This window comes from Furipterus horrens, unplaced genomic scaffold, assembly GCF_987537825.1.
Source record: "Furipterus horrens unplaced genomic scaffold, mFurHor1.1.pri manual_scaffold_2, whole genome shotgun sequence".
Lineage (NCBI taxonomy): Eukaryota > Metazoa > Chordata > Mammalia > Chiroptera > Furipteridae > Furipterus > Furipterus horrens.
This window is the reverse complement of record NW_028327172.1, coordinates 74,335,674-74,350,022: the sequence shown is the minus strand read 5'-3', so window position 1 is coordinate 74,350,022 and position 14,349 is coordinate 74,335,674. Positions and strand designations below refer to the sequence as shown.

The following is a 14,349-nucleotide window of genomic DNA, read 5'->3' as shown; positions in this document are numbered from 1 at the left end:
TTTCACAGATGTTGTGTTTTTTACAAATTGAAGGCAAGATCCTCTGTCAACAAAAAGACTCCAACTCACTTTACTGTGGTGGTCTGGAATGAAAACTGCAATATCTCTGAGCTGTGCCTGTACAACTAATTCCTAGAGTTCAATAAAATGAACAAAGTAAGTCATATGCTGTATAACCTACAGCATCTTTTTTCTCATCGGCAACATTTGTGTTTGATTGTAAATTCAAACTATAAGAAGGTTCTGCTCTTGTTTTTTTTTTTTCTTTCATTTTTTTACTTAGTTCACCTAGTGCACCTGGTCAACATTGGTTGAAACCTAGGTTAACCTAATAATGTTTTTGGATTTCCAAAATCATTCCATGAAACAAATAAATATGCTGATTAAGAACTCATCTTTCCTGGAAACCTTCTCCTGACTTTTCTGTTATATTAGTATCCCAGAATTAATTTTATACTCTTCTTTTTCCCTTAGCTCAACACCCTCCATTATTTGTCAAGTTTTACATTTATTATTTCAGTCTCTTGCATAATGCTCACCTATTGCCAGCACACAAGTTACTTCACACCCTGAAACAACTGTTTTCTTCCCACTTCAATCTTCCCTGACCTCTGATTATGACAAAAACAAAAATATCAACAGTCCCCAGTGACTTGGGTCAAATCCAAATTCTCCCAAAATAACTGGATTTCAAAGTTCATCATCCCAAACAAACTGGAAAACTCACACTTCACCAACCACACCCTGATGTTCTCTACCTACTCTTTAGGTTTTGTTAGACCCTAAATCTGCGGTGTGAGCTAACTTGCTTTGATACATGGGAAACAAATTCTCTTTTTCAAGAATGTCACTCCTGTGTTCCCTAAATACAACAGCCAGAGGAGAAACATGTCTCTGGACACCTTCAGAATGTAAGCTTTATTCATTTATCAAGTACAATTGGCCCTCCATATCCATGGTTTCTGTATCTAGGGATTCAATCAACCACAGATCAAAAATATTTGGCAAAAATGTTACATTGTTGTTAACATGTACCATGTAGTTAAGCCAAAAATGATTAATGGCTGCACCAGTACTAAACATTTACAGACTTTTTTCCTTGTAGTCATCCCCAAAACAATACAGTATAGCTATTTACATAACATATACATTGTCTTAGGTATTATAAGTATTCTAGAGATGACAAAATATATAGGGAGGATTGCTGCTATATGAAAATGCTAAGGGGACTTGAGCATCAGGAGTCCTGGAACCAATACCCCTCCATCACCTCTACCCCACCATCGCCCCCTCACAAACATGTTTTTTAAAAAAACTGAAGTTTTACGGTTTTATGAGCCTGTACCATCAGGCAAGGCCAGAGTCAATCCCATATTTCCGCCTGCCAAACTGTGTGGCCCTCTCCAAACACCAGTAAGCGATTATTACGATTACGTACAGAAGGAATCTTGGGCACAGAAACGCGCTTTGTAATAGTACTCAGACTGTGCTCGTGGTGGGGAGTGGAGGAGCTTTCTGGACGCGGGTCGCGACGAGGAGGGTCCCCTGAGGCCTACTGTTCCGGCTCCGTCCCGCCCAGAGGCCGGACCCCGCCAAGGCCAGAGATGGCACGCATAGACCCGGGTCCCAGCCCCTCTCACCTGCATCTGCATCCGAAGGAGGACGCTGCGCCCGTGGGCGCCGCAGCGCAAAAGGGGTGCCAGCACAGCCATTGTCGCCAAGCACAGAGCGGAGACGTGAAGGGCACTGACGAAGCAAGTGCTGCACACCCCCACCCCACCGCGCCCCACCCGCCTCCTAGCAAGAAGGTTTATTTTAGCGCAGGCAACTAGTCTGGCCAGGCCTCATCCAATAGCAGCCTCGGCCCGCGGCTATTGGCTGGCAGCCAGGAGGGCGGGGCGGAGCCTGACTTCCCCGCGCCCTCGTAGCCCCGCCTGCGGCCTGGCTGAGAAAGGCTCCCTGGGGATTGAGAGGCGAGCAGGGAACCCCCACTCCGCAAACACTTGCCACGCTGCTAGTTCACGGCTGTACCACTTTTAACCTTCCTAAGTCAGTGGTTTAAATTTAATTTGGTCCCCTTCCTTTCACTGAGCCAGTTGTTTAAATTATAACAACAAAGTACAAAGGAAAGTCATGAAAGATATTTTTAAGCAACCCAATCAGCTTTAATTTATGATGAGATAATTTGGCAAGTTTTTTTCAGTAGATGGAGGAAGGCAAGAAATAGAATACATATTAACAGTTAACTTTACCGAATTAATAAGGATTAATATTCACAAAAACTCAGATGCTATTATATACCCTTTAATTAATAAGATAATGTGGGTGATGATGAAACTTACCTCTGCAGTCAAGGTTCTTCTGGCTGGCCCAATAATCAAATAGAAAGAAATGAGACAGTTTAATAAGAGAAAATAACCAAATTTAAAATATATGTATGGGAACATGCGCAGAGGCTCCAAGACAGAAAGGGAACATGAGTATGTATATAAGAGATCCTGAGCTAGAGATGAAGTAAGGGGTGGGGCTTCAAAGAGTCATTGCAAAATAATAACAAGAGCAGATGTTTAGTAAATAGGAGTTTGTCCTGCCCTACAGATGTGACAAAAGAGGTTGTCTCTGATGATCTCCCATAGGCCTTACTTCAAGATCTTCGAGGTAGTCAAGGGATTTTCCTAGCTTACTACCCTGCCTCACAAGGAGGAGCGGGGAGATAGTAAGACCAAAGCCCTGGTCTGGTAGCTCAGTCAGTTAGAGCATTATCCTGATATGCCAAGGTTGTGGGTTTGATCCCCAGTCAGGGCACATATAAGGATCAACCAATGAATGCATGCATAAGTGGAACAACAAATCAATGTTTCTCTCTCTCTCTCCCTCCGTCTCTAAAATCATTAAAAAAAAAAGAACAAGAACCTGCAGAAGACATCTCAATCAAATATGGTGACTAATTTCCACCTTGGGGTAACCCCTAGCTTCATTATACACTCATTATAATACATTAGCATGCTAAACCACACACCCTGCGCCACCAAGATTGAAACATTAAGTCCATATAAGGACACTGCATGGTCAAGGGGCTCCACCCCTTCCCCAGAAAAATCCTTAATATCTCCCTCCTTCTTGAATGCCCTACCCCTCAAGTGAATGAGCCTCAATAAAAGAAGTAAATCCCACTAGGGAGGGGCTGCTCTGTCTGCAGAGTAGGCACTCTGTTTCACTGCTTCACTAATAAGCTCTCTTTCACTTTAAAGTTTCTGCTGGTTCTACTTTTAATTCTTTCTTGTGCGAAACCAAGAACTCACAGTGGGTCCCCACACCCCTGGAACACCTCTATCATCTCCTCCATATTCAGTAGGTCACCAAGTTCTTCCTGCCTTTTTTCTTTAAAAGTCACACTTATGCCTTCTCTTTTGCTGACCTTACTCCAGGCCAAGCACAAACCTTTTCATACTTATCGCTTCAATAGCTATTGAAAGGAAATCACTACAATGTGCATCAGCGCTTAAGCTGTGTGTGTGCACGCACGCGTGAGAAATGTACAGAATAACAAAATTAAACAGCTGGTCTGGCCTAACAGTATGTAGGGATTACCAGTTGTCAGAGACCAAGGCTGATGACTAGACTATGGGATCAAACAGCAAAAGATGACTGATTTACATAGTTTTTAGTATGAGGAAGTTCTTTCATAGTTTAATTCATTATTATACACATTTTATAGAAAAAACTCGGATTCAGAAGTTATGTAATATGCCCAAGGTCACCGAACAAACCATTAGAGCTGCAATTTGAACTCAGGCAGTCTGGTTGCCAGGAATAAGCTTTTAACCTTTACACTGATTTTGCCTGAGAGCCTTGCTCTAGAAGCAGAGGAGTCAGCTTTGATTGGTCAATTCTGCTATCAAAAGCACTACCACTATGGAAATATTGCCACCATGTTGGCCAGGACAGCCTCTAGCAAGTTCAAAGAGACTTAGGGGTATTTGAGGGAGAATATCAAATTTTCTCCTGATCTACAGCAGACAGCTGTTCTTCAAAAGAGCCTCAAAAAAATTACAGCAGCTTCATCACAATATGAGCAGCAGGCAAAAAATGTAGTTAATCATTTTATTTAAGACTATGGATACAGAGCACAGACTGACAGCTGTCAGAGGAGAGGGGTTGGGGGCCGGGTGAGAAGGGTGAAAGGATTAAAAAAAAAAAAAAAAGAAGACTCATGGACACAGACAATAATATGGTGATTGCCAGCGGGAAAGGGAGGTCTGGAAGGTAAAAGAGGCAAAGGGGGAAATAAATGGGGACAAAAGACGACTTGACTTGGGGTGGTGAACACACAATGCAATACACAAACGATGTATGGCAGAACTGTATATCTGAAACCTATATAATTTTATTAACTAATGCCACCCCAATAAATTCAATAAAATACCATCCCAATAAATTCAATAAAAATATCAAATATTTAAAGAAAGGAATTAAGGAATTTGAAAATTCAAGAATTTCCACAGAAAACAGGAAAAACTACTGCACCCAAAATAATTGTAGCACTAGAGTGGTCTATACTTGGGGCAGTTTAGACTCCGAAAAAAATTAAAATTAATTCTGATCCTTATTACAGTTGTCAAAAAAATTGGAATAAATTCAGGATTAAACTATAGATTTGGGAGCTAGAGCATAGAGGCAACTGTTAAGTAGATGACATTACCCCAAAGAAGAGTCTCATATAGAGAGAAACTTGGGAAAACCTGCATTTATGGGGAGGAAGAGGACACATGGAAGTAGATAGAGCAAGAATTGTGAAGAGAAAGGTAGATAGCAGAGAATTAGATCATGCTGTAATGTGCTGCACCCTCTACCCCTACTTCTTGTAAAATCTGCGAATCATCCCCCATTTACACCCAGCCTGTGAAGTCATGATTGCCCTGTGGGAAAGCAGAACCAGAGCAAATAAAAGGACACCACATCTTTAATTTAAAAATCCTAAAGTCACAGTTGAGGTAAAAGAAGATTTGAAAATCCATTTTTTCTGCTACCACCCAATTAATTCTGGTTAAGTAAAACCCTGGGGAGAAAGGCTAGAGCTAGAGAGAGCCAGAGGATTAACCACTGAGGCAAGGTCCTGACTCTGTGCCCTGCAGCCTAGCCACAAGGGACCATGACAGTAGAAACACACACAGGGTAAATTCAGTGTTATGAGCTCTCTGATTCAAGCTGGTTTGTTCAAAAAAGTAGCTCATGTGAGGACTAGAAGTTAAATAGAAATTTGATGTTGCTGTTTACAGTGCTTGGATATGAAGGTGTAAGGTAGCCTCACAAAAAGTGCCCATAACCCAAAAAGCCTAAAAAGTTTAATGAGTGGTTTTTCCTCTTGTAGCTGTGAAGAGCACAGAAGTTAATTGTGCTGGAACTGGTGATCCTCAAGTGACTCCATTCTTAGGAAACTGGGCACCACCATACCAGTCCATGTGGAGGTTCAACCACGTCTGGGTATGAGGTAGCCCAGGACCATACCAAAGCCTAGCACAGAAGTGTGAAAGAAACACTACTGAAAGTAGCCAAACTTAAACTTAAAATTTATGAAAGAATAACTGAATTTGAGTTAGATGAAAATGACTAAGTTAAAATTTCTTCCATGAGACAGAAATAGGGTGTTGGGATAAAAAATAATTAAATTCAGCCCTGGCTGGTGCCGCTCAAGGCATGGGGTGCCGACCTGTTAACTAAAAGGTCCTGGTTTGATTCCCAGTCAGGGCACATGCCTGGGTTGCAGGCCAGGTCCCCAGTTAGGGGTATGAGAGAGGCAACTGATTGATGCCTCTCTCACACACCAATGTTTCTTTCCCTCTCTTCCACCCTCCCTTCCCCTCTCTCTAAAAATAAATAAATAAATGTTAAAATAAAAATGAAAAAATTAAGTCGTTGAATTAAAAACTTTTTTGGCATATCTGAATTCGTAGCTTTATCATTCCTGCTCCAGGAATCGTCCTCTCTAAAGGCCCATACTGTAGTCATAAGCCCCAGAGTGGTTTTCTAGAAGTTAGCTTTAGAAATCAGGAAACAAATTGAAAAAATTTTCAAATTAAGAAAAACTTAGAAAAAAATGTGGGTATTACATTCATAATACAAGGATGCTTGCTATTCATTTCTAATTAAGTTCTTCTATAACAAGTAACTTCTATCATAGTCTATTGGAATAACTCATTGTACTAGGTTGAATAGTTTGAATGTGACTTTATTTAGGGTCTTTGCAGAGAAAAGCAAGTTAAGAGCAAGTCACACTAGAACAGGGTGGGCCCTAAATTCAATGACCGGTGTTCTTTTAATAAGAGAGATTAGACACACTGGGAGAGAACCATGTGGAGCTGGAGACGGAGACTGGAGTGATTCACCTACAAAACAAAGGTCAAGGACTTGTGGCAACCACCAGAAGCTAGGAAGGAGACAAGGAACAGGTTCTCTCTAGAACCTACAGAAGGAACCAATCCCACTCACACCTGAATTTCAGACTGTGAGACAATACATTTCTGTGTTTTAACCACCCACTTTGTAGTACTTTTATTACAGCATCCACACATAGGAAATTAATATACTCATCCTGGGTCAAATTACATATGCCATTTCCTTGTTTTCTATTGACTGTATATGTCCCGTGTAACATCTCCTTCCTTGGAATCCTAGGAAGTATAAATAATCGAGAGCATCGTTAGTGGGCATATGGAAATGTTTGTACCCCATTATGACAATAAATCTTCAGGCCCAAGATTGAGCAACTCCTGCCTGGAGTGCCAATTCAGCAAACCGACACTTCGGTAACTTTTACATCCCTGTAAATGCTCCTCTTGACCAGCCAGCCAATCTCCAACTGTAATGATTTCCTTGTTCTAAGTAAGGCCGGATATGCAACTCCAGTTAATTAATTCAAGTCAAATACTCTTTCCCTATTCTCTGTGTGACCTCCTAGTCAATCATTCCGTTTCCATGCTGCTACTTCTAACACTTTTTAAAACTTGCTCTTGCCCAAAACTCTTTGGGAAGAATGCTCAGCTGCTTCTGAGGTACTGCACTCACTCCCCCAATCCAAGGATCATTTTCCCTTGAATAAAGAACATCAAACTTGTTAATTGTTTTGTTACTTGACACCATGTATCTAAGAAAATAATTACAATAGGAAGATCACAAACAATAGTACAGTTCCTAAAAATAGCTTTCATAATTTATCTTGGGATCTAGAACAAAGATACAAAAGAAGTATCTTAGGAAGTTCTTAATGAGTGTAAGACCGAAGCCCTACTTGTCCAGAGAATGATGTTTGGCCTTGTTATGTGTCTCTCCACCTTTAGAGGATATGGTTTCGTCAACACAGGTTCCCAGGTCTATGATTTCAACTTTACAAATAGTGGACTTCTAACTGAGCAACGAACTGCACTAGAAAGTGTGAGAGATTTTTAAATGATGAAAATCCTTTCCCTGCTTCTATGCTTTAGATTTGGAGTGATCCCTCAGCCATAGGCTAAAGGGAATGATCCATTTCACATCTGGCGTCTCAGGCCTCAGGCACTGAGGTATAGGCTCCATTAAGAGAAAAATTGGGGATAAGCTAATGGTCCAGAAATGCTAGATTTAAAGCAAATATATTCTTACTGACCACAACTTCCCATTCTGTACATTTAGTCTACTTCAAAATGCAGACCAAGAAGCCACCCCAACCAAGTCCTTACATCAAACAGTATAAGCATACTATAAAATGTCCTTTTTTATTCAGTGAACACAGTAGAAGGTAAACAGAGGTCAGATTTTAGAGATACTCGTCGTCGTCGTCGGCAGCCGTCCGTCTCGAGAGACGATGGTGTAGCTTCTTAAGAGTCTATCTGCACCGCCGAGAATGGTTGTGCAGTTCGACTTGGGAGTGACACGGTATCTGTCTCCTCCCGTGTTGAATCGACATCTTGCGATGACGCTGGAGTGTCCTCTCCAGTGAAGCTGAAGCTACAGAGCCTGGGCAGGGTGATATGGAGGGTCTGCTGTTGCCCATGCAGCAGACCTTAGAGATACTACAGAAGTGGAATTATAATGTGGAGTGGGGAGGTGACCCATAGAGATTACATCAGAATTCTTAACCTGCGGTAACTTAATAACTAAGATAGTTATTGAGTAGAGCAAGTTTGTGAAAGATGAGATGTTCAAGGAATTTCTGGAAACACATGTTGATCCTAGGAGGGAAAGCTGGGCTGGAGACAGTCTGGAGCATCAATATGCAGATAGTGGTTGAAGCCAGAGTAGATTAAATCACCCAGGAAGAGTCTGCAGCTCAGCAACAGTAGAGAACCAAGATGAATCCTGAGGTGTGCAGTGAGAAAAAGAGAAGACAAGGAGGCAGAGAAAGCTAAGACAAGTGTGAGACCAAGAGAGAATGGCATCTTTGAAGCTAAAGGATGAAACAAATTCAATACCTAGGAGTGTTCGAGGTGCAAATGCTGCAAGGATATCAAAGGGAAGGCTGAAAATGAACTTCTGACTAAGCAATAGGGAGGTCACTGATGACCTTGGTCAGAAGACCAGTGGAAACATAGACCCATGAGTACCATGCAGAAGAAACAGACAATCAGGCTATGGACTACTTTTAAGATGTTTACCAAAGAATAGAGGAAGGGGGAAAATAAGGTCACACATGGCAATGATCAGGGTCGAGGAATATTTTTTAACGATGATGGATACTGAATTATGTTTGTAAGCCAGTGTGCATCAGCATCACCTGAAGGAGTTATCAAAATTCAGATGCTGGGCCCCACCTGAAGAGTTCTGAATCAGCAGGCCTGTGTGGGGCTCAAGAACTCCTAGCAAGTTCTCAAGTGATGATAATGCTGCTGATCTGTAGATCAAAACTTTGAGAACCCCTGTTCTAAGTTAAGAAGGAAGTAACCAAAAGAAATGTGTCTGAAAGATAGGAAACATTTTTAGAGTAAAACACAGGAGGCAGAAGGGATTCAGTGAAGATGTAAAATAGTTGGGCTTGAGTAAGAAGTGAGGTTATTTTTCCTGAGACAGGGAGGTAGATAAAGATACACAGTTGGAGGTCAAGGTTAGAGGTCATGTTTAAAGGTGGAGAGATGGCAAGTTATGAAAAGTTCATGCCAAAGGCCTTGTTTTTCTCCACTTGTTTTCTCAAAGCAAAGTCTTCTGCTGAGAATGGAGGGGCTAATATAGAGTAGAAGAAAAAAAAAAAACAGTCACAGGAAAAGACCTTGTAGTGAGTTAGTCCCAAGCCCCACCCTTTCTTTTTTCTCTTTTGTAAAAAAAAAAGATTGATTGATCAATTTTTAGAGGGTAAGGGAGGGAGAAAGACAGGGAAAGAAACATCGATGAGTGAGAAAAATATTGCTCCTCTCGCATGTGCCCAGCCAGGGACAGCCCGCAATGCAGGAACATACCCTGGCTGGGATCCAACCCAGAGATCTTTCGCTTTGGGGGATGACACCCAACCCACTGAGCCACAAGGGTCAGGGTCTCTTACCAAGGAGTGTCAATTCTCAAACCTGGCTCATTGCAAAGTTGGCTCTTTCCTCAAACTTCACCTTTCTGGTTCCCATTATTAACATTCAACCATCAACCTCTGTTGAAGAAACATCTTAAGTAGTTATCAGTCTGCCTGAGTAACTAGAATACAATTAAAAGACATACTGCATTTATCATTAAATGAAAATAGCAGAACAGCAAAACACCCAGAGAAGTCTCCTGTTTTCTTTAGATAAACAACCAAAAATTAAAGTTTGGATCAGAGTTTGTGACACGACGTCATTACCCATTCACATAGCAAGTGCCACTCTCTTCATTCTAAGATTTTTAATCTTTGGTGTTGGAACACTTAAAATTTATACACGGAATTGTTTATATCTTTATATGCAAGTCTTTTTCTTGAATCAGATGCTTATAAAAGTCTACAATTCCTAACTAGTCTAAGACCCCTGCTCCAGACTCTCCATTGGTCAAAGCGCTTATGTGAATACAAAAGCTGCATTTTATGGTCTAGAAATAGACAACTGCAAGTTTCCCCATTTAAAACTTAAAATATTGAACTCTACTCTGTTCTCAAGCACTCATGCTCTCATTCATCTGATCTACATTTGAGTGCCCATGTGCCAGACAGGTTTCTTTTTGCATTAAATTTTAGCAGGACTGGACCCAACTTTTGATATTTTGGGGACTGATAAAAATACAAATTAAAAATACAAAATTCCTAGGGCCTGTGCAAGTAAAGGGCTCAGAAGCTTAAATTTAATGGTAAATCTAGACTCTGATGAATTTTATACTGAGACCATACTTTTCTATCTTCATTTAAAGTCAATTCCCCCCACTTGTGAAAACACACACGTACACACATTGCCAATTAAAGTTCAAGGTTTAGTTTAGTGTCATTATGAAGTGCTATGAATTGTCTGTCTCCCCAAAAGTCATACATTGAAAACTTACCTTCAAGTGATGTTACTGGGGGCTTTTGTTTTGGAACGTAATTAGGTCATGGGTGTGAAGTCCTCATGAATGGAATTAGTGCTCGTACAGAAGAAATTCAGGAAGCCCTGGTGGGTAGCTCACTTGGTTAGAGCATTGTCCCCATACACCAAGGATGTGGGTTTGATCCCCAGTCAGGGTACATACAAGAAACAACTAGTGAATGCATAAATGAGTGAAAGTTGGATGTTTCTCTCTCTCTCTCTCTCTCTCTTGCTCTCTCTCAAATCAACAAACTTGAGAGAGAGAGAGAGATTCAGAGCACATTCTAAGTCCTCTTTCTGGCAGCAGTTTGCAATCTGTAAGAGGTTGCTTCTCGCAATCAACGATGCTAGCTCCCTGATCTTTGAATTCCAGCCTTCAGAACTGTAAGAAATAAATTTCTGTTGCTTACAAACCACCCAGTCTTTATACTTTGTTATAGCAGCCAATGGCAAAGACACGGTCCATTTCCATAACCTTATTAGTAAACTATCTCTAACTTCAAAACTTAAGTATTTCACAAGTTTTCAAATATATACAAACATGAAATAATTTATATTTTTAACTTTCTATATTGATGAATGAATGCATTAATCACTTTCAGGTTTAGAAATTTTCACCTCTCCCAGGTATGATAGGCATGTGCTGAAATCCATGGAAAAGCTACACTTCTTGATAGCTTTCATTTTGAACTAGAATTTGAAATCTAAAAGAAATAAATGGGTTACTTTTCATATTTCTGATTCCTAAGGCTGTCTGAGATTTACTATTTTGCCATAAATATATAAATATACCCATTATAAAAATTTTAATTAAACTCTTAGAAACTATTTTACAGTAGAACATCAACATTTTCTGGGTAGGTGACAGCTTTTATATTAATTTTTATTTTGCAAGAAAATAAATTATACAACTTAAAAAATAAAATTCAAAAATTAAGCAGTTCATCAAAATATTTCAGCCTACTACATACAGAAACTGCTACTATTTAAAACTGTACAGCGTTATCATCTCAGTATGTAGTGGCACACATTCAAAATCATATATACCATCTGAGGACAGATTATAACTTAGGAACTCAAATTTGTTCAGCACTCCAGAAGACATATATAGTGTAGATGACAGGAAAGCTCTCATGAAATGTTTATTTCACAAACATGACCTTGGAAGAGTTTGTAAGATAGCATTCCAGTCATTTACATGAAAACAGAAAAACCATCCTGAGTTTAAGATAGCAAATCTTTCTGGAAAATTAGCGCAATCTTTCACCCAAATTGAATTTTTAAAATTTGCCCTTTAAGGGCTAATGAAATCCTATTGCAAATAATACATAATGCTTTAAAACTAACTCAGTCATATTTTGTATTAAATTTAATAGGAAGTAAAAAAAAAAAAAAGCTAACATTTCATTTTTTGAGATCTTGACATTTAGGCACAAAGTTAAAGTAAGAGACTTAAATAAACAGGTGACAGAACGCAGAGACCCTCCCAATAAATGCAAAAATTGGAAGACTTCAGAATTTGTATCAAGATCCCCATTAAATCCATGGAACAGTAATGGTTTAATATTTATCTCATTGTAAGTATTAAATTGTTCTATATTTTTATTTTGTAAATTTACTTCCATGTCTATTTACTCTGTCAATGAGATGGCAATAAAGGTTAACATTTTTGAGATGGCTCAATCTTTAATTAGAAGACTAAAGTTCGAAGCTTAAATTAACCTGTGAAGAGTACTAATGCCATACTATTTGTGGGAAAAAAAAGTATATATATATATTTTTCATTAACTAAGTCAGGTTTCATTCCTGCTCAGATAGCACTAATTTTTAAGTGCACATTATAGAAAAGGAACCTGATAAAGAATACTAACTCTGATTCTGTCTTTAGCAAATTGCTGGTAAGTTCTTTTTTCAGATTCTTTTTATTTAAATTAGCAAATCTGTTGTCAAAATGTGTTTAAAGAAAATTCAATAATGGTATAGGCACCTTGTCAACTGAACGGTTTTCATATACACCAAAAAGTAGTTAATCATTTATGTATATAACAAAAAGTTGATGAAAACTTTGAGTCTACAGTATTTACTGCTGTTATGTTCCCCAAAATACAATTAGGACATAATTAGCTATGTAAAAATTTATAAAATTTAATAGAAAAGTCTGCTATGAGTTACGCATTTGCATTTAAATTTGCCTTTATTAAGTCAAAACATCATGGCTTTTCACTCTTAAATTTCTTTTAGAAATTCCACAAAAGTTCTGAGAATAATTATGATTTAAAACAACAAATCTTAAACTTTAAAAAATGGCCTGCAATACTTCCTTCCATTTTTTCTTCCTTTGGCATACATGTCTTGGATAAACAAATATGACAATAGCAAACTATTTGTTAAGCATAAGGACCACAATTATTACAATTTGTAAAAATTTTCTCCATTGTTAGCAGTCTTTTAATTAGAGGAAAAGGTGAGCACTAATTTAATTCTTCACAATACACTTGGTCAAATAATTCACATATGCCACCTTAGAACTCAAGTGTAAGATTTTAAATTAGAAACAAATTTCCAATTTCCTACCATTTTCAGAACAGGCATTTCATTATAACCACCAAAACCTTTCGTGTTTTAAATGTGCTTTCCTTCCTATCATCAGGCAGCTCACCAGCCTCCTGAGGGTGGGGGCAGATTCCATGAAATGCTCCGGAAAGCACTCTGAAGTGATACTGTATGCCTTGATGCCCCAGCACTCCAGTTCCTGCTCTCTTCAAAATCATACACTGAATATTTTACCCAGTATCAAACAAGATATAAAATACGTTGCAAGAAAATTTGAAACATGTACCATAATGAATAAAAATCCATGTTGCGCCATACTTTCCCAATTGGGAATAAGTTTTTCTCTTTTAAGTTGTTCACATCGTTAAATCCAAAAATTTTCACTACTCAGGATATTCTGTTACCAGCAACTAATAAGTTGCTACTTTGGATTGACTAAAAGGAACAAGGTAAGAATTGCCTTCTGAATATTTTAAAAATGTTTATTTTTAAAATATATAAATATATATGTACATATATTTGGCAAGTTTACTGCTCATATTATGATTGCAACAATTTTGTTTATGCTTTTCAGATCTTTCCTATGCTGTGGTTTTCCTCATCCTAATAACTAATACTTATTACTTTTGAAAACAGAATGTCTTCCTTTCCAGAAACCTGAGGCTACGAATCCCTAATCAAGAGACTTTTAAAATACCAAAATATTTCTATGCTACAGATTAAGGGGTCAGTTACATAACTGTATTATATGAGAGCAGGAGATTTTCACCTTGCTTTTAAATAAATGTGGATATAGCATAACAAATATTAGGTATATATATACACATATACATATTAGGTATATGTATATGTGTGTGTGTATGTGTGTGTGTATATATATATATGTGTGTATATATATATGTATATATATATGTATATATATATATATATAGTGTACTAGTAAACACACCTAATTTTTCCTCTGCAATCAAAATGACCTACCTATCACCATATAATTTTTAAAAACTGAAGAAACAATTAATATAAGGTTCACTTTTTACCATGTAAGATAAAAAATTTTCCTTATCATTTAACAATAAACAACTAAAACAACAGTCTCCTGATTAAAGAAAGCCAATATCTGTAAGTTGGAAAAATTTAATACCATTTTTGGGTCACCATTAAAACCCAGTTATTATACTGAAGCACTGTTTGAACAAATAACTTGACTTGATACTTATTAAATACTTATCTTCTCACCTACATCTGCCCTTTCCCAGTGTTGGGTATACCAGCTCACTCTTCTGATCAAAAGAAACCAAGAGTGCTA

The 14,349-nt window shown here is 38.4% G+C and overlaps 1 protein-coding gene across 1 annotated transcript in view; it reads right to left on the bottom strand.

Moving 5' to 3' along the window:
• ACAT1 (acetyl-CoA acetyltransferase 1) overlaps positions 1-1,775 on the bottom strand; it is a 52,584-nt gene extending 50,809 nt beyond the window's left edge. Inside the window, exon 1 of the mRNA XM_090265884.1 lies at positions 1,641-1,775. Coding sequence (XP_090122010.1) covers positions 1,641-1,712 — 72 coding nt within the window. The 5' untranslated portion in view covers positions 1,713-1,775. The remainder of the gene's footprint in view (positions 1-1,640) is intronic.
• Positions 1,776-14,349: the final 12,574 nt, after the last annotated feature.